Consider the following 24,110-nt stretch of genomic DNA (forward strand, 5'->3'; position numbering starts at 1 on the left):
ACTTAAGTTGAATATTGATTATTTATTTACGTATTTATTTAATACATTTAATGTGTAATAGTTATAATTCAGATGTAGGCTACGCATAACTATAGGAAAAAAATAAAAGAATCAATGTTAAATGGGAAGATAGCGCGCGCCCACGTCCGCCTTCACGAGCATACGCTTGAGAGAGAGAGAGAGAGAGAGAGAGAGAGAGAGAGAGAGAGAGAGAGAGAGAGAGAGAGAGAGAGAGAGAGAGAGAGAGAGAGAGAGAGAGAGATTGGTGAAGATCAGTTGAGTCGTTGAGTCTCGTCACGGAGATCTTCAGTCAATGACAGCGCTCACATTCTCCTCTTGAAGGTGACGCATAAGGGATGATTGCAGCGGTTATTCGGTATTTTTCTGTCGTTGTGTTTATCCGAGTGTAGTGTGTTGATAGCTTTATCTATATCGATGCAGATGCTTGTGCTGGTCGGTGTGTGTGCGCTGCTGATCGCCGGGGCTTCTGCCCGCAACGACAACGGCAATTTTTTGGACGACAAATGGTTGACCGGGAGATGGGACAAATTCAGAGATGTGAGTGCAGCTCTGCTTCCTAATAGTGGCTCATTTGCTAAGTCTAGTGACCTGCCTACATATACGGCATATTTGGATATCTTAAGCGCGTTTGAATCCATGCTGACTAGGTAGGCAGCTCACTCGGTTTTGAGACACAGCATGCTATTTGGGACTGTATGTGTTGTGTGCGTGTGTAATGGATTTTTACTGAAAGATGCTAAATGTTTTGGAAGAAGCCGCATGAGATTTCATAACTCGCCTTTCGCAAATCCGTATTTAGTGCTCCGTGTGGTATTAATACTGTATTTTACGGAAGACAGTCACCAATCAATTAGACTCAGTGCGTCACTTCTGCGCCGTTAAGTGGGCTTTGGTACGGCTATTTTAACCATCCACTGGCTAATACACTTAAGATGAGATCTGAACTATATTAACTTAGTGTCTATCAGGCTGAGCACTTAATACACAGAGCAAAAATGTGAGTATCTTACAAACAATAACAAGTATTCTTTCACCTGCGGATGTTGCGATGCTTGATGCGTGTGCGCGTGCGTGCGTGTTAGTGTAGTGTTTTTTAACCTGGGTACCCCAAGGAGAACTTAACCTGGTTTCAGTGGTTACTATGGAAGATATTGCTTTGTTAAACATGTACAACTATTTCTTATTTAAAATGTTATTTAATATTAGGAGTGTCAACTCTTTTATTATTATTAAAACTCAGAACCACATGATTGTGATAGGCCTACTGATTTAAATACAACAACTAAAAAACAAGAAGTTGGTATTGAGTAACTTTTCAGGCAAAAAAATTGGATGGTTAGCTTGTATGTTTTTCTCAACAAAAATAGTTCCAAAAGAAGGCAAAAGCATCAAGACTGAAAGACATGTGATTTCTGCTCCCCTCTCAAAGCGTTCTGTAATCACTTGGCACCGCTTTTCTTTTTTTCCCTTTCCCTGCACACTTGTTAGAACACCCTAGAACAAGGAAATCTGCTCTGTCTTTAAATGCCGCTTGGCTAATTAAATTCAATGGCCGGGCCTAACAATTGTGTAAACAACTAAATTATATTCAGTGTAATAGGATGTAGCCTAGATGGAACTAATTTCTGGTTTAGTGTCGATTAAAAGACAAAACAGACTGGGAAACATTGTGTTAGACCAAGAAAATCTCCTCTGACCTTAGGTTGTAGAATTCAATAAATAAACTCTTTAAATGTTCTCTCCCCAAAGAATCTTCACTAAATCACTGTAATATTGTTTGCACAAAGTCATTAAAACATGAAGAAAACCTCAAAAATAGAGACGCATAGAACAATATAAAAATTATATATATTTTAAATACAGTTTTTATACAATTACTGGCAAACCAAAAGTGATAGCTCTTGGAAGCCCTTATAGCTTGTCTGAATTCACATCAACATCAAAACAACAATCAAGATGTGTCGAGGTATATAACAAGGTCCTTTATAAACAGGATGTTAATTGACAGTCTACACTTAGTGTAATGATATCATCTGGACCAGAGGACTTCCATTTCCTCCTGCATGTGTGTCTATTTGTGGTAATGATGTTTATGTAAGGGATGTAGTTAAGACAGTCACATGGGTGGCATAGGTCTCCCACATAGGGCATGACAACTTAGAACTGGTTCTCTACCTGATTATTCAATCTCTCTCTCTTACACACACTCTCATTTCAGCCAAATATTTAGATGTAGCTATTTAATGGGAACACCAGTAAAACAAACACTTTTAAACTAGCAGAATCAATAACACCGATGAAATTAAGTGCGTAAGTATCTCAATATCAAGAACTTCAAGGCCACACAGACACACTTTAACAAAACAATCATTAAGAAAATGAAAACAATGAAGGAAACATGATGCATTTTAATAACTGAGATTGCCATGATAAAATCTTATTGTGCAATAAATGCCCCTTGTTTAATTCAGCCAATAAATATAGTTATTGTTCAACAAATTATAATGAATATTTGTCTCTGAAGAAGACAACCTTTTGCACAGCAAAGATATTACTGTATGTTCAATAGTTTTAAATGGATAACATGGACCTCAACAATTATAACAAAAAAAGCTGGATGACAATCAGCAAACCTCATTAAGAAAAAGATGAGTTATTGACATCACCACACAGTAAAAAAAAAAAAAAAAAAAAAAACTTAAGACAAAGAACAACAGCATAAAGTCAAGAAACATTTAAACAATAATCCTATAACACCAACCACTAATTCATGCTGCAATGGCATGCTGGGCACTTGCAAACCCTTAACAAATCTGCAGCATTGCTCAATATTAAACTTTTTATTCATGTAACTCTTGACAAGTTTACGGAGAATTTTGTATTATACTGACAAGTCAATTTAATTCACATTTCTTATTCTGTGACACAAAAAGCCACATATGCTGGATAAAACGTAATTCCCCAGTCCATGCATACTTCCACTCTGTACCCATACTGAAAACTCACTCTCAATCGCCCTCTCTTGCTTCTTTTCTTTCCAGCTTCACAGCTAAAGGCACATCAAAGATTGCATAGACTCCCCATGTGACACTTCAGGCCATCAGTAAAGAGAAAGTGATTTATGCAGATTAGTTGTTCATCAAACACGGCTTCCACAAGATTTTTTTCCCATAATCAACTGACCCTTACAGCAAAGCAATTACTGAAAGACTCTGAGCCCTAAAATCACAGACCCCCAATCACATTTAAGCTTTGAGAGACACTGCACATGTAGGCCTACTGGAAGCACAGGCTGTCAAGCTTTTGTTTGGTGAAGTGTGTGTATGTGTGTGGCTTTGTGAGATTGACAGGCTGAAAATGGCCATCAGTGATCCCCCTGCAGTGTCAAACATCTTCTGTCTCTCTCGCGCGCATACACACACACACACACACACACACACACACACACACACACACACACACACACACACACACACACACACACACACACACACACACACACACACACACACACACACACACACTCTTGACTTCACTGTCAGCTTTGCTTTAGTGACATTTTAACGCTCTATCAACTTCAGGCTAATGCTGCCAGAGGAGGTAAGAAAAGAGTATGGAGAATTTTATGACTTTGTGAGAGGCTTGAATGAGAAACATAGCCAATCTACAATCATGTGTTTGACTTCGGTATAAAGGACAGATCTGGGAACTACCATAGTGATAGGAAGGACTAGATCTCACAAAAAGGAAACGCTGCAGTGTGTAACACTTCAAGATGATAGAAATTGGCATGTTTCATATGTTTACATGCACTAATTTTCGTCAATCCGAACGTATCCAATCTGATTTCAGATTCTGAAAGTTCTGCTTATATTAACCCTAAATATTAACCCTATAAATAAATATTATGTTAACCCTAAACTTTGCAGTCTGATTGACATATTCATTTACATGTGCATAACATGTATTCCGCGTTCAGAAGTATAAATAAATCCAACACGATAATGTCACCAGAGCTACCGTGAGTATAATTGAAATTTTTGATATATCTAAAAAGAAAGCTGATACTACTGTATGTCAGAAGATCCGTTTTTTAAAAGCAATATTTAGTAAATATTCCGTTTTCAACTACTGGCCAGTTTGTAAGTTGTAAAAAAAAAAACATTTGTAAGATGTAAGACGTAAAACGTACACATGCGGCACTGCAAATGCAAGGTATTTTTAAATCAGATAGAGAAACATTTTGGTTTACATGCTTATTCCTATTGATCAGATTATTTCAGGTCTACACCACCCCATCCAATCTGATTTCAATCTACAATTTCATTCTGATCGAGCTCAGTCAGACCGATTGAGGCGAGCACTAATGGATTATTTGATTGCATGTTAACTTAGCTAGAAATACCAAAATAAAAGCCTCAGTTTCTGATATACCTCTACTGACAAAGTTTATCAATAACATTTCCAGTAAACCAGGATTTGAACTTGTGACCTCAAACACAAAAAGGAATAGTTTACTTAAAAACTATATTTTTATATGTGGAACATAAAATCTTCAAATAATCTTTACACATTTCCATACAACACTCACAGTGACCACATCTATCAAGCACTAAAATTTACCAAAAACTTTGTTATGTGCCATTTGAAAAATATCCTCAAACAAGTTTGAAACACCATAATGGTGAGATGTTATATTTACTAATACATTACAATAATCTAATAATAATAATAATCTCAATATATTGTTCTTATTGATGAACATATAATTTCTGAAATGTCTGAAATCACAAAAATGAATCCTGGTTAATGGGTGGGTGTGCTTTGAGTATTGTGTTGGATAGAGAGTCAAAAAGGCTGAGAACCACTGCTTTAAAGTAAGCAATACTCCTATTTATTCATTTGCAGGACTGTTGATCAATTTTGAATGGTGCAATAAAAATGTCCCCCTGGGAAATCACTATTAGATCTTCCCCACAAAGACATTACCAATATTATTGCGAAATGACAATACAATATCACAGAGAATGAAAATGTAATTTACAGATATTACACTAAGGTCAAATGACCGTGTTTGGTTTTTGGACATCTGTGTATTGTTCATCCATTCGGTAGTGTTCCTAACTCTGAATTCCACTATGGTTTCATAAACTCCTGTACTAACATATGGAGAGATCGTGTCAAAGAATATAGATTAATTGAAGATAACTAATTCATACTCTGTCTACTCTGAACTGTATCTCTTTATTTCTCCCTTTCATCCTTGCAGCTTTGTCTCTGTGCATATCACTCTGTTCTCTCATTCACCCTCTTTTCTTTGTCCTCTTAATGGAATGGAGGTTGGCAGTCTGCTCCAGGCCTTGAGCTAATGGAGAGAGAGAGGAGGAATTATGCCATGTTTATGAAAATACCCCTTAGGACAATCAATGTGGACACACAAACACAGGCAAACTTGTGTCTGAGTGATGTTAAAACTGTACATTCATTCTCCCTCAACAAAATCTAACACAGCTGATACTAATCATGAATCTAACTGAACTTAGCTTGCTTTGCAAGCTAAAGCTGTCGTGTGGCATGACACAATTACAGCCAGTCAGAAGATATTTGATGTTTAATATAAAGTTATGTGGAGTAATTTTGCACCAATGAGATTTTATGGTGGGCGGTGTTATGCAGCTGTTCACACTGATTAAATCTCTCTTTGACATTGATTGCAGGTATAATAATATATTAGCTACATTTTTTGTAGCATGAGGGTCATTTTTAAAATAGTAGCTTTGCAGTGACAAACTATAACAAAAGATGCTAGATATGTAGATAGATAGAGACCTGTAGATGGATAGAAATCATAAAAACATGATTACAGGATATTTTATAGTAATTTTATATGATTTCTACACAATAAAATATTTTAGTGCTTGAAATAACTAAAAAACGTATACTCATTATAGACTTTTTGCACTTAATTTACATCTTGTTTTTAGCTGTTTTAGTTTATTTTAATGCTTGTTATATATGTTATATATTTATTAATATGCCTATATTTAAACCAACTTGTGGCCTCCTTGGAAGTGTGCTAAGGCCTCCTGGGTTCCGAATCCCGACCCTCTGGTTGAAAACCACAGTAGATACTTTTTGTTAGCTTGTGGTTAGCTAACAACTTTTTTCAAATGAGTAGCTTAACTATAGTCTAAAATAGTACTCTAATTAATAGCTGACTAAACATAGAAGCTACAATTTCAAATTAGCTTCAACTGAGCAGTGAGCACAGTCTTCAGCCACCATGGGAGTCGCTCAAATCGGTTCTCATTTGCATAAAGCATTGGCAACAGTCGCTGTCACTCATCTTGCCGGAAATCGTCAACTCTCTTTAAACATTAATGACTTCAGGCCGCTTTGTCACTGTAAATTGCTGTCAGCTTGAAAGCCCCTGAAGAGTTCGCTTGTATCCCTCATATCACGTATAGCATCTGGTGTTAGAGTGGCATGGACTTATTCTGTTCTGATTGTATGTAGCTTCTGCTGCCTCAGTCTGTACTCTGTATGGTTGCATGTGCCTGTTTGTGGTTCCCTTGTGAATGCGTATGTGGTTAAAGACTGGACAGAGAGTGGGGGGGGGGGGGGGGGGGGCAGAGAGTCATAAAGAATGAATGATGTCAGAAGGGTGAGACGCTTCCGGCACTTTCTGCATGAGAGAACAGCCGCCTTGCTGTCCTGCTGGCCGCCCTCACACACACACACACACACACACACACACACACAGCCCTGCTCCTCAATATGCGTTGTACATCTCTTAGTATTAACAGATTAATGTTGTTGTGCTGTTTCTTTATTAGTTATTCATTTAACATATGCTTGAAAGCCTTCTGATAATACCCAAGGAAATCCCTCTGTATGTGGAGAAAGGCCTTTAAAGTGATTATAGTGGAACTAAACATGATTTATTGTGCTCAGACTATGGTAATCTGTTTGTGTATGTGTGTTTGAAGCATTGGAACTGTGGTGACAGCGAGTATATTTAAATGAAATATATTATTGCACACTGTAATTATTCACTAGATTTAGATGCATTTACAATAAAATATAACGGGACTTTATAAATCCCTGAAAAGCAATTTAGTTTTGGCACAGGGAAGATCAGGCAAACAGACAGGTTACAGGTGAATACAGAAGATTGAATGGGAATTATAAGATTAGATTGGAGTGTTACTTTAAAATCTTCCAGTACCAACTGCTAATTGTTATTTAAAATGTGCTGCTTATATATTTCAGTCATGATAGTATTACATTTCTTTCCTTGTGAGATGAACTACACTTTAGCATACTTTTAAAAAGAGAATTTATTTTGTAAATAATGTACTTTAAAAAAAACTTAATTGGGAACTGAATGTAATGTTTTCAGACACTTAATTGCAATTATATTAAATGGAATTAGCTGAACTTTAGAATGCTTTTTATGCTCTTAACTAGGATTTAAGCACATCTTTAGGCTATATTTAATTTAATATTTCTTTGAAATAGGGTTAATGTGTACTGCTGAATATACTAACAAGCCTTTATATGGTAAACTATCTTTTAATGTCATTTCTATGGACTTGTATCATGTCATGCAGTTAAATATATGTGTAATTACACATTTGTAATTATAATGAAGTTGCAGTTTAGGACATTTAAAATATATTAATATTTGAATGTTGAATAACACACAGTTAAACTGATGATCAAGTACAAGTATGTTATGTAATATGTTTGTCAACACATCAAAATAAGTATTGTACTTTAAAGCACTACAAAAAAATATTAAAACAATGATACAAGTGTTGTACTAAGTGGATGTACGAAATTGTACATTCAGTACAATTAAGCTTATAATTTTTCATAAAGTTATTATTTTAAAATCAGAGTATTAATAATGCCCACTTTTATATATTTTTTTAACTGTAATGGAATGCAGTTAACCTTGTTGTATTGGGATTAAATAGCACCCTCAGTATTCTGAGAATAAATTATAGAAATAAAATATCTTACAAAATATACTGTTGTTATGCACAATGAAATGCGATATGGGAAGTATACAATAATGTAAGTGGAATAATAACATAAATATTCAACAAAATATATTATATACAACATAGTATACACAATCATCTAAATAAAATTAATAAACTGTTATAACTATCACGCTATAAACAACAGACAGTAATAATATCTGCAATCTGAATCTTGTCTAAATAGTCAAATTGTTAGCAGCTAAGAAGTAGTCTGGTGGTGTAATAAGGGCATCTCTAGTAACAGCTCAGAGCTATCATCTTTAATGGGCCTCTTCTCCTGGTCTGCACTTCGTCTAGACTTCATAAACCCACTACAGTGATTTTAGAGCAGATGTTTACTATGGGTTGGAGGCTGTTCCTGTTCTTGATCGTGAGATGTGAAGCAGCAGACAATGGAGGAGCACAGATTACTCTCAATATCGGAGCTGTAGAAAGGCTTGATGGCTTAATGGAGCATGCATCATGCACACGCACACACACACATTCACCAAAGGGAATGAAACACTTACCCAGGCCAGGAAAAATGTAAACATTAACATGTAAACAGTTGAAATGCTGTTCAATTCAGGATTATATCCAATAAATATTTACTTGAAGGTCAGTATACGGTTTCCTACTGAGCGTTAAGTATACCTTTAAATAAATATAGAAAATGTAAATTAAATTCTTGGTGAGTTGAATTCATGTAATTGCCTCATTTAGTTGAATTTATTTCATATAGGCAAGGATTAATTAGAACTGAGCAGGAATCAAACTCTACTTCAACACAGTATCAGAAATATGACCTAATATTTTAGTAATATATTACTTGCTATATTACTACATATATTTTTGGGGATTTTCTGCTGCTTTTTTTGCTGCCATACAAAATTAAATAATACTTTTTATTTAGTACTAAATTATATAGCTAAACAACATGGACAGATGCCATTTTATGCCATTTTGCCAATTTTTTTAAATACATTTTGAATAATTTCCCATGTCTACATTGAACAAGCAAAAAAATTTTTTAATTTTACGTCACTTTCCTTTCTGGTGAAAGTATGTGAATGTTCGTGTTTAAAGCATCAGCAGTATAAGCAAGAAAAGAGGACTGCAGCTGACCCGTTCTTTCACACAGTCATGCTATCACATGACTTTCATATAAAGGATGCTTGCAGCATAATGGAGGCTATTCTATTTCTATCCTGTTTCCCTCACATTCTCTATGTACAGTAGGTCTTAGAAGAATATATAAATATCTGTATGAAACGAAAGACAGACAGAAAAACAACTGCACAAAATCAAGAGAGATCTAGGTGTAGATTGGGTGGCAACTGTATTTAGCTGCTGAAATAGAGGCACAAACAAGAGGAAAAAGAACAATGAAAGTGTTTACACACAGTGAGGCTGAGAGATATAAAGTTCTTTGTGAGCGGGAAAGAAGGGAAAGGATATTATGAATGACCAACGGAGACGCTGTAATGGATTTCATGTGGTGTTGTTTATCCCAAGATGCATTTGCATGCCACACACGCAAACACACACTTAGAGGAAGGAGAGAGAGATATGGCAGTCATCAAAAATGTTTAATTGCAAAAGGACCAGACAGTTGCCATGTCATATCCATTTCTTTGTGTGTGTGTGTGTGTGGCCTGGTAAACCCTACGTTATGGGGACAAAATGTCCCCACAAGGATGGCAATATCCAAAATCCTTGTTCGTGTGGGGACATTTTTTGGTCCCCATGAGGAAATCAGCTTATAAATCATACTAAGTGATGTTGTTTGAAAATGTAAAAATGCAGAATGTTTCCTGTGATGGGTAGGTTTAGGGATAGGGTTAGTGTAAGGGAATAGAATATACAGTCTGTACAGTATAAAAATCATTATGTCTATGGAAAGTCCCCATAAAACATGAAAACACAACGTGTGTGTGTGTGTGTGTGTGTGTGTGTGTGTGTGTGTGTGTGTGTGTGTGTGTAACCATTTGGTGCTATCAGTCTTCAGTGTACCTTTGATGGAAACTGACATATTAACTTAATTAAGCATAAACAAGTGCAGACCAATTACTGAATGTGACAGGCAACAAACAGTCCAGTATAAACAGACACAATGCCAAGTCATACATATGCATTTCATTATTATTTCTGTGTTTATGGCTTATTCTGTTGTTTATGGCATCCATTTTGTGTTGTTTTGTTGAAGTGATCTTTGTTTAATGTTCTGTCTAATGTTTATTTGTTTTCTCCACAATGCTTCCTCTACAATCAGGAGGTGGAGGTTTGTATGATTGTGCCTTTGTTTTTCCATTGAAACAGAGTCTTGCTAATCTGCCTGTTTGTCTGCAAGGAAATCCTTCCAAGTTTACGTTATGTGCTGTAGTTGCATGATAATATGTGCAACGTACATTGAATGTAACTGCCTGTAAATACATGTTGAGCTGAATGTGTAACTACAAGCAAGGCAATGTAAAAATATGTACTTGCATAGTTCAAAGAGAAAAGATTACTTTATGTACAATGACATATAGAATTTCAGAAAAGAAAACAAATGCAGACTGTTGATTAATTCTGTTGATCAACTTCTGTTTTAGGAACCAGGAACATGGAGCCCAGGAAAACCATTCGATCAAGGTAGGACTGACAACCAAAAAGAGCAACATCATTGTGTTTTTCATGCGTTCAGAGTTAAAATCAAAGAAAACTCTAAAGCTAAAGTGTGTCATTTTTTATTGTTTTAGTCAAATTCTTTCTCCTGACCAGCCAGACTCGGCAACAACTGCTTAACCAATGGCGTGAGTTTAAAGCGTGACTATTTGTTTAAACAGTGAAGGATTAGTGAGTGTTCATTGTTAATAAATTAAAAAAATGCAAGAAGTCCAAAGTCAGTTATTGCACTTTGTTTATCGCAAAAGTTTTTGGTCTTGTGTGCACAACTTCTTTCTAACATCACTGATTAAGTCAACCAAACCCACGCTATTTCTAAGCAGTTATTGGAGTAACAAGTTTCTTTGTGTGTGTGTGTGAGTGTGGTATTCCCTTCGATAGTAAAACCTAAAAAACAATTGACATTGTGGGGGAATTTCGGTCCCCACATGAGGAAAACAGCTCATAACTATGTGTACCAAATGCTTTTTTGAAAATATTAAAACGGTAAATCCTTTCTGTAAGTTTTAGGGTTAGGAGCAAGCGGCAACATTCTAATCTGAAAAATGAAGCCTACCCGGAAGTGCGAAAAACTGCAATACATCGAAAATCCGCTAGACGGAGGTCCCAAAAGGGAGCAAATATCCATAGGCCGCATGTTAAAATGTCCGTTTTCACAGCATAAATTTATATGTTTACATGTTGGTCCCATGGACTTTTATTGTATTTTTGGATAGGTCCCGAGTGCCTGACAACTGTGAGGGGGGTGAATTTTTTTCTAACTCGGTAGTTTAGATCGTATTTAGATATAAAATGTATGACAAATAAGCGCGTGATTGACAGCTGATAACGGGCTGCGCCGAGTGGAATTCCTGAAATTTGACGTCTCGGCCATGATCTGACACAACACATCATACCACCTCTGTATCCTTTCTGAACATTTGTATTTGAAATATCGTAAGATTTTCCAAGATGGCACCGCCCATACCCCCCATAAACAGCCTCAAAACCGTTCTTCAGAAAGTCTATGGGTGACGTCACAGACGCTTTGTCCATATTTTTTACAGTCTATGGTTAGGAGATAGAATGAAAAGATTGTACAGTATTAAAATCATAATGGCTGCTGAAAATTCGGCTTTTCCATTACTGGAATAAATTACAACATTGTACATATTCAAATATATTAAAATAGTCAAGTTATTTAAAATTGTAATATTAATTCACAATATTACCATTTTGACCGAATTTTTGATCAAATACACGCAGCCCTGCCCTTGTAAGCATGAGAGACTTCTTTCCAAATTATTTTTAAAAAAATCTTACAGACCCAGAATTTTTTAACAGTGGCATATGTGACTTCTGAAATTAACATGGTTTCCATAGGTATATTCTTTTCCAAAAAAAGTAAAACATTATTTTGCTAAGGTAGACGGCTCTGTAATTAAATCATTTTAATAATTAAACTTTCGTTTCAGAAATAACATAAACGTCTGTCAAATAATCTGTATAAAAGATTTAACTGTCCTGTGGTATAGGGATACTTTATGTATGGGAGTTGTGCTTATAGGCAGTAAGAACGTCTCAGGTTACGACTGTAACCCTAGTTCTCTGAGAAAGGGAACGAGACGATGCGTCGATGACGCTTTGGGAACGCCCCCAGCGTGTATGCGTCTGAAACATCTATGTCAACTAGTCCAATGGAAAGAATGAACGTCACGGGCGGGTGACGTCATGAGCAGGAAGCGATAAAAGCAGATCCGGTGCAACCGGCATTAGCTACGAAAATTGCCGAAGCAAGTCGATCACAGGGATGCAGGAAGCATGGCAGAGCGATGCATCGTCTCGTTCCCTTTCTCAGGGAACTAGGATTACAGTCGTAACCTGAGACGTTCCCTTTCGAGGGAACTCGCGATGTGTCGATGACGCTTTGGGAACGAGAATACCCAAATCGCCAAACTTACAAATGCCTGAGTGTCAGCCTGTTGTCAGAACTACACTAAGCACCTGAGACCCTGGGGCAACGTCCAGGTCCAGGCTATAAAACCTCACGAATGTGAGCGGTGAGGACCAACCCGCCGTATCGCTAAGGTCTTGGAGAGAAACCCCAGATAATAAGGCTTTAGAGGCCGCCATACTCCTAGTGGAATGAGCTCTGACCACCAAAGGGCACGGCTGGTCAGAGGACTCATACGCAAGAGAAATAGCTTCAACTATCCACTTGCTAACTGTCTGCTTAGAGGCAGGAAGACCTTTCTTGGGGGATCCAAAGGAGACAAATAATTGATCAGTGCTCGCACTACACACAAGAGGTTCAGCTTTTCCTGGTCCAAACTAGTAAACGGAGGAGGACAGAAAGCCTGCTGCACAATAGGCTTTGGAATATTGGTCGGCACCTTAGGGACGTATCACGGCGAGGGAGAATTTTTTTAAACGCCTCTGACTGTTTTTTGGCCTCCTGGAACCTCACGACGACCCTTTTCTCGGCTGGCCATTTAATATGTAATTTATCCACAGCCCGAGTAATCACCTCCACCAACTGCTCTTACGCTGGTGAAAGAGGTGGCAAATCCTCTTCCCCCGTGATTGTGTCACTTCCAATGCTTAGCACATCTACCTCCTCGGAGCTAGAGCACTGAAGCATTGGGCTCTCTGCCCGGGCGGAAGAAGCCGCAGCGCGGGCTTCCGACACCGGAGAGAGAGCACTGGATCCCCCTGGAAAGAAAGGAGATAAGACCCTCGGACCCGTCTCCAACCCCTCCTTTTGCGATCCCCAGGAATGCATTCTCCGTGCTGCCTCGGCACCAGTGGGTCCTGTACCCTGAGGAACGCCCGCCCATGACGTTCATTCTTTCAATTGGACAAGTTGACATAGATGCTTCAGACGCATTCACACTGGGGGCGTTCCCAAAGCGTCATCGACGCATCGCGAGTTCCCTCGAAAGGGAACATAATAAGCCATGAAATCTCAACATCACAGCTTTTTTTTTTTTTTTTACTGTTTTATTATTAGTAGAAATGGCAAAAGAATTGCCTTAATGATTAACATTTTTTTATGTTGTAAGCTCGTCATTTTATTGAGGTCATTGGAAATGGAAAGATCTGTATCTCTTCTCCTTTGAGCCATATGTTGAGTGGATGTTAATCAGGCATATATGTTGTGTGAATTCACAGTCACATGCTGTGGCCTAATACCCATATCATCACGCTACATCCGTCTGAGAAAATGAGAAAACTGCTTTTTAAGACTCTCTATCACATCAAGCTCTCAGTGTGCAGTAAATCTTACGAGATTAAGCATATTCGAAAGTCATTAGAAGCCCCTTGAATATTCATCACGACTTTGATATTTATGCAAATGACAATTGATAGAGCATTGAGTGAGTCAAAAAGAGCAAGTAGAGCAATTTAAAACGGATTCTGATCATACTCAGACATGATGATGCTCAAATCAATCACAAATTTTGTCACATGCACACAACCTCACACACACACACCCACTGACAATGGACTCCGAGTGTGCTGAGGAGATTGGGATTGGATAAGCCCTAAAGCCTGTGCAGGATTTGACTAAGGCTCTTACCATGTGAGGTCAGAGAGCGTTCGAAGTGTGGTTGTGTGTGTGTGTGTTTGTGCTTTGACAAGGGGCAGGTAAAGGATGAGAATGTTTGTGAGATATTGTCTTTCTTCCTCTGTGCATGTGCACAAGCCTCTAAGGACTATAAAGGCACTTAATGGAATTAGTAGTCTTTTTTTCTTTCTCTCTCTCCTTTTCTACTCTTCCTTCCTTCTCGCTCTCTCTCTCTCTCTCTTTCTTTCTTTTCATCTCAGAGCATTAGCTTCAGCCCCATTTTAAGGCTATAATAGAAATAGAATCCTTATTTACACACACAGTGAAATCAGACAGATCATAGTTAGCCTCTTTAACTGTGTGTTTATTTCATGTATTTTTGTTTTAATGCTGCACCTGAGATACATTTTTGTTAGGAACATCTGATTTTAATGATTTTTGGAGTTAAGTGGTTTTAGTTAAGAAGTTAAGGGCATCTGCTGTTCAGTGGGCAAATCCACTAAAGAGTTACGCCACTTTTGCATGCTTTAATTCAGTGCAAAAACCTGCGCATTGTTTACTAACCACCACCAATCCAGCTTAACCAGGTGCTAATGTAGCGCTTAAAGTCTAGTTCACCCTTAAAGTCTAGCTCACTCAAAAAAGAGAATTGCTCATCCTCGTGTCATTCTAAAGTTAATCTTCGAAAAACAAATTAAGACATTTTTAATTAAACCAGAGAGATTTTGGTCCATCTGTTGAAAAAATTTTCAAGCATCAAAAATAAATTGTAAAGGCATTGACATACTGTAGAGTTGAGAATTGACCCCTACTGTTGAGGGTTTTCAAACTGTGGGTCGCAGAGTGGGAAAATGGTGGTCACTTGGCTGCAGCTAAATTTGCGTTTCAGTGAATGACACACACACACACACAAACAGTTAGTCTAGGGCTGCATGATATACCACCATCAAATAGAAATCGCAATTTCCTAATGTTTTATAGTATAGCGTACATGCGACTACTTTTCTGCGTCTCAGGGCGGCTCGTATCTTTATTAAGCGGCTTGGTGTGCATTATTAACAAGAAAAAACTTGTTAGAATTCAAATGTCACAAAAGGCTGTTTCAGGTCTGTTCATTCATCTCTGTCGTCTGTTCAACTCAGCGCTGTCGTCTTTCAGAGACATGGTCTTAAGAGTTTGTTCTTTGCATTCCCTCATGTGCATTTGGCTACCTACTGTACCAACACATAGGGAAAATATGTCTGTTAAAAGCATTTTAGATGTACACAGAGAACGAGTACGAGAGAGTGTTCTGCGCTGAACACCGCGATGAATTAACACACTGTTTACAGCACAGATGTGTGAACTCAGCATGGATCACAGTTTATATCCAGACCAGACCGAGTATGTCCAAACGTGAACATGCACCATTTATGCGCACATATTCAATCACGTCTTCTTAAAATGAAATAAATGTGCATTATACAGTGGTATGTCTGATCATGAATGCGATGACACAGTGGATTTGTTGTCATGGGTTTATACCTCATTTGTTTTGGTGGAAGCTGAAATCTCACGCAAGCACAAACCTCATTGTTTCTTGTACCTCAAGCAAGCATGTTTGAGCTTTCATTTACCATATTTGATGTGTTCTATGTATGTGTGTTGATCAGTGTTTAATTTGTGAATATAAATGAAATCTGCTTTATCAAAAGTGATTATTCATTTTCAGAAGACTTGGATTAAACTGTGATTCATATGCATTACTTTTGCGATGTATTTATCAACATTTTGAAGCGTCAAAGTTTAGATGTTAAGGACTTTTAATGATGGGACAGAAATCTCAAATTTCAGTAAAAATATCTTCCGTTGTGTTTCAAAGATGAACTTACGTTTTTATAGGTTTGGATTGGAACACCATGAGGGTGAATAAATGATGACAGACTTTTCAATTTCTTACTTCTGCTGAACACAAAAGAAGATATTTTGAAGAATTTTTTTTTTCCTGCTGAACATAAAATAAGTATTTTGAATAATGTCGGTAACCAAACAGTTGATGGGCCCCATTGACTTCTATAGTATGAAAGAAATACTATATAAGTCAATGGGGTCCATCAACTGTTTGGTTACCGACATTATTCAAAATACTTATTTTATGTTCAGCAGAAGAAAAAAAAAAATCATACTGGTTTAGAACAACTTGAGGGTGAGTAAATTATGACATAAATACAATTTTTGGGTGAACTATCCCTTTAAGTCATGTAATTGTTTTTAGTACATCCTTTATATGTAGATTAGGCTTATTATAGATTTTGCCATGTTCACAAAACACAATTCATTTATAGTATTTCAGGTGCTGAAATAACGCAAACAGCGTGTGCATCAGTGTGCACAATTAATTCTTAGTTAATTCATTCTTAGCAAAGCATATAGCTAAATATGACAAATATGTTTATCTGTTTGTATACATATACATATACATATATATATATGTTTATTTTTGCATGTGTTTCAGCTCTGGACCCTGCCAAAGATCCGTGCCTCAAGATAAAATGTGGCCGCCATAAAGTGTGTGTGGCAGAAGATTACCAAACACCCACCTGTGTTAGTCAACGCAGGATGAGGTAAACGTCTGACTCACAGTTATAGCTCATTACCGAAACAGTAGTAAAAACAGTGTACAGGCGTGGACAAAAAGATTGGCACACTTGCTGCCATGCTTGGATCTGTGTATGACATCTTTAATTACATACACATTTTGGAGCATTAGAAAGCTGCGTCTCAGTCAAAGATCAACAGTTCACCAAACACCCAGGAAGGGTTGAAAACAAAACACTGAGGGCCCTATCTTACACCCGGCGCAATGCAGCGCCAAGCGCGACGCAAGTGTTTTTTGCAAGCAGAGCAGTCATCATTTTCACGTCCTCCGCCACGTTGTTTAAATAGCAAATGCATTTGCGCCCATTTGCGCGCCCATGGGCGTGCTGGTCTGATATGCGCGTTGCTATTTTGAGGCAATTGAAATAGACTGCGCCATTGACCAACTGAAACCTGGTCTAAAGTATTTTTTTTTGTTATTTAAAGAGCATGTTAGTAATGCGCCCCTATAGGCGGGTCCACAACGCGCGTACACTCTGCTTATTAAACACACAGGGACGCACAGAAGCACTCAAACATTCCACATATTTAAAATAAAAGGATTACAATGTAAAAGATTATTATTGTGTACATAAAGATATGGTGGAATCCGGCTTGTCTCGTAGATGATCTGCTTGCGCACTTTTACCTCGCGCACGAGCAGATCCGTTTGCGCTCTGGAGACGTGTTCGGTCTTTCCACTATCAAATTGCGTCATGTAAATATCGAATCCGCCATGGCACGAGCACAGCTGGCATTCAAAGGGAATGGGAGATGAGACTCTGACTGGTTTATTGCACGTACAGCCCAAAACACACCCATTACTCATTAAGAGAATAGGGATAAGCCTTTTAGACCATGTGACTGGCGCGCCGAACATTTTTCTCCTGTTGTTAAACTAGCAAAAGTGGATTCGTACACGCCCTAACTGCACTTGCGCCCTGTGCTTTAGACCATGTGTTAACGTGTTAAAATAGGGTCCTAAATTGGAAAGCAGAATTAATTTCTACTGAATACCATTGGAGAAATCTGAAAACAGCAGTTTTGAAGAAACGCACTGATTGTCATTAGAGGCTTTGGAACTGTTTAATAGCTGTTCCACCAAATATTAAATCAATGGTGCCAATAATATGGTCCAGCTTTCAGTTTGTATCAATTCCATATTTTTTCCAAGCCAGGTCCACTGCAAACTAAACAAATACATATGTGGATAACAAAGGATGTTTTATTTAAAAAAAGAAATGTGCTAATATTTTAGGTCACAACTGCAACTGATTTTGTTATGGAATATGTCAGTAAGTTAACATTGCGGTAGCATTTTGGAATATATATATATATTTTTATAATGATTTTACATGGTACATTTTCCTGCACATTTGATGTTAAGTATGTCAAAAAAGCTTTTGAGAGGAAACAAGGGCTGTCCTATGTTCTTACCCAGTCAACCTATCCTGGAACTAACTGGGCAAACTTGCCTGCCAAAGTCTGGGAATTAGTTGTTCTGAGAGAGAGCGAGAGTAAGTGAGTAAGAGTGTGTGTGTGTGTGTGTGTGTGTGTGTGTGTGAGAGTGTGTGTGTGTGTGTGTGTGTGTGTGTGTGTGTGTGTGTGTGTGTGTGTGTGTGTGTGTGTGTGTGTGTGTGTGTGTGTGTGTGTGTGTGTGTGTGTGTGTTTGTGTGTGACCGAGGTGAAAATATGGCACAGACTGACCTGGATTTTTACAAACAGTGATTGTTGTTATGAAACTAATCATTTAGTGAATTGGAGGTGATAGCATAAAACAAATGTTGTTTTTTCAAATGGCCCAATGAAACATAGACAAAGAGGGATATTGAAAAGAAGTATCACAGAAATCAACAGAAAGAGAGAAAAATACATAACAGAGGTATGGGAAAAAACAACATTGGATTCTCAACTGGTGGGTCGCAACCCAAAAAGGGGTCACAGGTATGTTATATAGGGTTATGGGCAGGTGGGAAAAACAAATCTCACATAATAAAATGCATCTTATCATTTAATTGTGTAGAGCTAAACAATTAAAAAAAATGATCAAACTTGTAAAAAGAGAATCATTCATATATCTTGTCAAAGGCAACGTTAGAGCAGTGGTCCACAACATGGTCCAAATATTTAGCATGCTAAATATCTCATGGGTATCAATGATGCATCGGCGCTTCTATCAGATCGCGTCTTTGATAATACACACAACGCGATTGTCACTAACATGAATGAGCACCAATTTGCCTCTGATTTCCGGCATTTGACTGCAATTTCTACAAAACTGTCAGCGAGTGAAAATCGGGCCTAAAATCGTGCAGTGTGTACCCGGCCAACAAAACTATTAGACGCAAATTAATTTGTTACTTGGTAGAATTTAGACAAATTAAAGAATCCTATAAATGCATTTTAATAAAGTACTGAATCAAAAATGGTTGTTGATTAAATCAAATTATGTAAAGATTGAATCATTCTGATTTGGCATATATGGCTCTGGAATCGAATTTCAAATTTAAAAATCAGTTTGCTGTCAACCCAACGATTCCTTCTTATTCATTTAGGCAGATTCCAACATGTAGAGGTTCTTAACACCTCATCCTCAAAACCCATGAACAAAACTATACTAGGGACAATAATTTATGAAAATATTCACTTAAAGTGAGAATAAATATTATTTGTGTTGACCAGAATGACCATTGTGTGTTTATTTGAAACCATCAAAGAGAATTTTTTAGAAGCAAAATTGTCAGTTTTCCAACTCACTCTGTCACATAATGTTGGATTGGTTCTATGCAAATACATTTCAACTGATTTTAGGTAATTTTTTGTTTACTTTTTTGTACTGTATTGGATCGCTACTGGATTTGCCATGTTAAACTAGGTAAGCAAACCAGTGCAGTAGATGATAGTAGGAATAAGACAGATGAAAAAAGGCTGCATTTCTGCAATATTGTTTGGCTTCTTCATTGTTTGTATTAGAAGAGCAATCTCTCTTTCTGTCTGCAGTTTAAAGGACATGAATTTGAACTCACCACTGCTGAAATGCAAAAGATGTCCAGTTGTGCACCCTGCACCTGTTTGTGGAACAGATGGGCACATTTACTCCACCAAGGTAACACACACGCTGCCTGTTTGTGAGAACTGCCACGGTGTGTGTGTGTGTGTTTCTGTATGTGTATACTGTCTGAATTGCTTTTAATAATGCTGTGTCACGGAGGTATTCAACCAAGAGATTAATCCTCGATCAACAATGTACTTATCTAATCTAAGCTTTATGTGCGTGTCTGTGTTTGTGTGTGTTGTAGTGTAAACTAGAATATCAAGCTTGCATCTCTGGGAAGCAGATTTCTGTGAAGTGTCCAGGACAGTGTCCCTGCCTTTCAGGAAATACAGCAGAGAAGAGAGGTACATGCACTTTATCGATGCAGTTCATTTCTATTAGGCCTATAAATACTTGCACACAAACACTGCCTTTGTGTGGAATGGAATATGTGCACTGATTATTGCATACACAGATTGACATAAAGCTACAGGCAGGTGAGTTTTTATCAGGGTTGCCGGACAGTGGCCCTTCAGGACCTAAGTTGCCCTTTCCTGCTGTACAGTATTGGATTTAATATGAATTATGGATATGATAAACCTACAGGTCAATGACTAATAAGATTCTAGTTTAAAACATGCAAAGTTCTTAGAAGTATATTTTATATTCATGTTAATTTAGAAAAACATTTTAAAGAAAATGTTTAATTTAATGACACTAAAAAAGTCATGTGGTGTAAACAGCAATAACATTTTACCCTCAAACCTTAAATACATTACATTGTACACACCTTATAAATGTTTAAATATACACTTCCCTTCAAAAGATTAATAAGTTTAGTGAGACTTTTTTAAAAAGAAATTAAAACTTTTATTCAGCAAGAATGCATTTTAATTGATCAAAAGTGACAGTAAAGACATTTTAAACGTTACAAAATATTTCTATTTAAAATAAATGCTGTTCTTTTGAACATTTATCAGTTTCCTGTGTTTTTAGGGAGTTACACCACATGACATTTTACAACCTGAACGAATTGCCTTGTCATTAAAAGGTACACTTTTAAAATATATTTTAAGAGACTTTTTGAACTTGACAGACTTTGATATAATTTCCAGCTTTACTGGTGAATTAATAATGAAAGATTATAAATATGGACTGGTATAAAAGATCTAAAATACTTAGGGTTTCTTTTAATTATTATTTTTTATTATGATATCAGGCCAGTTGTGTCACTGTTACATTTTATGCCCACCAAAACATATCAAACTTAATTTTAATGTAGAAATTAAAAACATGCTCATCATAGACAAGGTGTATTCAAGTCTTTGTATGCATGAGTTACATTTTTGAATAATTTAATAGATCCGGACATTGTCATTGACCCATTTGCTACATTATGGTCACATGATCTCATTACCTTGATTGCTTATTTCAGCGAGTGGTGTCAAGTTATCAGCTTGGAAATCCAATGATGAGTAAAAAAAAAAAGATTACAAAATCACAGCTGATATTACTTCTGGTGCATTTGTCACACTAGAAAATGTACAGTATTCCATATTTGTTGTATACTGCATATTTTAGCTAATTTAGTAGGTCATCCATGTATTCTATACTTACAATTTGTACACTGCACACAATATACAGTGCATACTACATGGTAAGAATAGTATGGCAGTATGCGATTATGTATGTGTTTATCTCCCTTAAGCCCTCATAAATGGTAATAATAAATATCTCATGTCATTACTAGATGAACCAAATTATTCTATATATAAAACCAATATTTCATCTCTGCAGCTGTGGAAAGGAATGTGTACCCTCTTGGGTGGGTACTTGGCTTGTTTTCAGCTGCAAGGAGAGCAGCAAAAAGAGATTTCAATACACTAAACTAGTCTTATTTTGTGAAGATTCTCAAAGCTGAATCCCTTAGGAACTTATTAAATGTTTGCTGTTCCAGATTGTTTCTGTCAGTGTGTTTATGCGTGTACGTGTGAGAAAGACAGCACGGTAATGTTTGCTTTCATCATTATCCCAATGAACATAAGTCATGTCTTCAGCTGCTCTGCATCAGGCTATAGAGAAAATTTACCTTCGCCATCAAAAGATTGTCAATGATACCTCACAGCTCAAATCAATGCAAACTAAACTTAAGATCATGAAACTGAAGTCACAATAGTTTTTTTTGAAGGGGTGAGAAGGATGAATGCTATTGTTTTGTCCAGTTGCCAAATATCAGCAAGACCAAATATCTTCCTCATCATTCATAAGTTTGGGGTCAGCAAGAAATTAATACTTTTATTTAGCAAAGACACATTTAACTGACCAAAAGTGACAAGATTTCTATTTCAAACAAATGCTGTTCTTTTGAAATTTCTGGTCATAAAAGTATCTATCCTGAAAAAAAATATATCACAATTTTTACAAAAATATCAAGGGGAGCTGGGCTCTGGAGATGATGACTCGGCTGCGCTGCCTCCCTCTAGGAGACCAGCGTTGCCCGATCTGGATCCAGAGATGGTAGGGCTCGAGTGGAACACTCCACCGTGTCCCGAACCTTCTTGGTTGGATGATTGGTTTATCCGAGCGGGCCGGTCTGGTTCTCAGCCCGTCGCTCCGGTACCTTTCTTTCCTGAAGTGCATGAGGAGTTGACGAGGGCATGGATGGCACCTTTCTCTGCCAGAAATCGCCTGAGTAGCTCCTCCCCCCTCACTACCCTTGACGGGGGAGTGGTGAAGGGTTACGAGGCTATCCCTCCAGTGGAGCGGTCTGTTGCGATGCAGCTGTGTCCACCGACCGCTACCTCATGGAAGGGGGATCCTCGTCTCCCCTCTAAGGTCAGTAAGTTTTCTTCCATTCTCACGGGCAAGGCTTACAAAGCCTGTGGGCAAGCCGCTTCCTCTCTGCATGCCATGGCGTTAATTCAGGTCCACCAGGCCCAGGCACTCATTAACATGCACAAGGGTAGCCCAGACCGTGAGCTCATGGATGAGCTCTGCACTGCAACTGACCTCACCCTCCGGGGCATGAAGGTTGCAGCTCGCGCGGTCAGTCTGGCGATGTCCACTCTGGTGGTCCAGGAGCGCCATCTCTGGCTCAACCTGGCAGATATGAGAGAAGCAGACAAGGTTCGGTTCCTGGACTCTCCCATTTCCCAGTTTGGGCTGTTTGGCGACGCGGTTGAGAACTTTGCCCAGCAGTTCTCGGCCGCCCAGAAGCAGAAAGAGTCCATCAGGCACATCCTGCCCCGATGACCTGCTACTGCCTCCACCAGTCCGTCGGTGGCAGATCCTCCGCCTGCTCGTCGCCGAGGGCGCCCGCCTGCAGCCGTCTCTGCTCCCGCTGGACCGTCGCAGCAGCCTCCACCCAGGTCTCAGCGTGGAGCCGGCCGCAGAAGGGGCGCCCCCGCCCCCTTTAGGCGCTGCCAAGCCAGATGGAAAGCGACAGCGAAAGTGCTAAACCTGAGGCGGGCCACCAAGGGATGGAGGAATGCTCTTGGAGATGGTCACCGGCCACTCCCTTCACTCGTAAGAGGACAGAGTGAAGTTTTTGTTTTGTGTATGTGTGTTGTTCCGCCGTTGGTTTCCAAACAAACGGAGCCAGCGGCACCCACATTTTCAAAGAAAGAGCAATTTCTCCTTTCCTGGGCCCCAAGAGAGCTAGTTGGCGGTGTGTGACCCTGCAAAGCCTTGCACCCTTCAGCTCCCTCTTGTTCGCCAGCCGGCACCTGGGTGCGGTTCGAGGACCCGGTTATCCGCCTTCTCACGCATCCCCTGCCGCTCAGTGGAGTCAGGTAAGTGCTGCACTGCACACTCAGACCCTGCTTCGGGCCGTCTCCGGGCCTCTTGAGTTGGGTCCCTGTTCTCCACCTCTCTGCCCCACATTGGGTACGTCTGTGGTCTCTATGGCCCCTGGTACGGTGTGTGTAAACCTGAAAGTGCTTCCTACCGCTCCAGTTGGCCCTGAGTTTAACCGGCAGACTCGGCTTGCGATTCATTTTGTGATATTATTCACACCTACGTGTTGAGCGCTGCTCCTGTCCTGCGTGTGCACGTCACCGTCCTACTGGCGAAGGACGTGGTGTAGCCTCTTCCTCCAGCCGATATGAAGACCGGTTTCTTTAAACCCGTACTTCATTGTACCCTAGATATGTGGTGGGCTATGGCCGTCTTGGACCTGTGTCAATTGAAATTGACC

At 38.6% G+C, this 24,110-nt stretch overlaps 1 protein-coding gene across 2 annotated transcripts in view; it reads left to right on the forward strand.

Moving 5' to 3' along the window:
• The first annotated feature begins 225 nt into the window (after nt 1–225).
• The window catches only part of spock3 (SPARC (osteonectin), cwcv and kazal like domains proteoglycan 3), a 53,850-nt gene continuing 29,965 nt past the window's right edge, over nt 226–24,110 (forward strand). The window contains exons 1-6 of one of the 2 annotated variants that reach the window (XM_056256898.1): nt 226–342; nt 442–558; nt 10,646–10,685; nt 16,760–16,868; nt 19,882–19,987; nt 20,181–20,280. In XM_056256898.1, coding sequence (XP_056112873.1) covers nt 442–558; nt 10,646–10,685; nt 16,760–16,868; nt 19,882–19,987; nt 20,181–20,280 — 472 coding nt within the window. In that variant the 5' untranslated portion in view covers nt 226–342. Of the gene's footprint in view, nt 343–435; nt 559–10,645; nt 10,686–16,759; nt 16,869–19,881; nt 19,988–20,180; nt 20,281–24,110 lie in introns of those variants that run through there. The other variant, XM_056256897.1, reaches the window with a different exon arrangement.

Source organism: Rhinichthys klamathensis, unplaced genomic scaffold, assembly GCF_029890125.1.
Source record: "Rhinichthys klamathensis goyatoka isolate OS25496 unplaced genomic scaffold, OSU_Roscu_1.1 h1tg000133l_1, whole genome shotgun sequence".
NCBI lineage: Eukaryota > Metazoa > Chordata > Actinopteri > Cypriniformes > Leuciscidae > Rhinichthys > Rhinichthys klamathensis.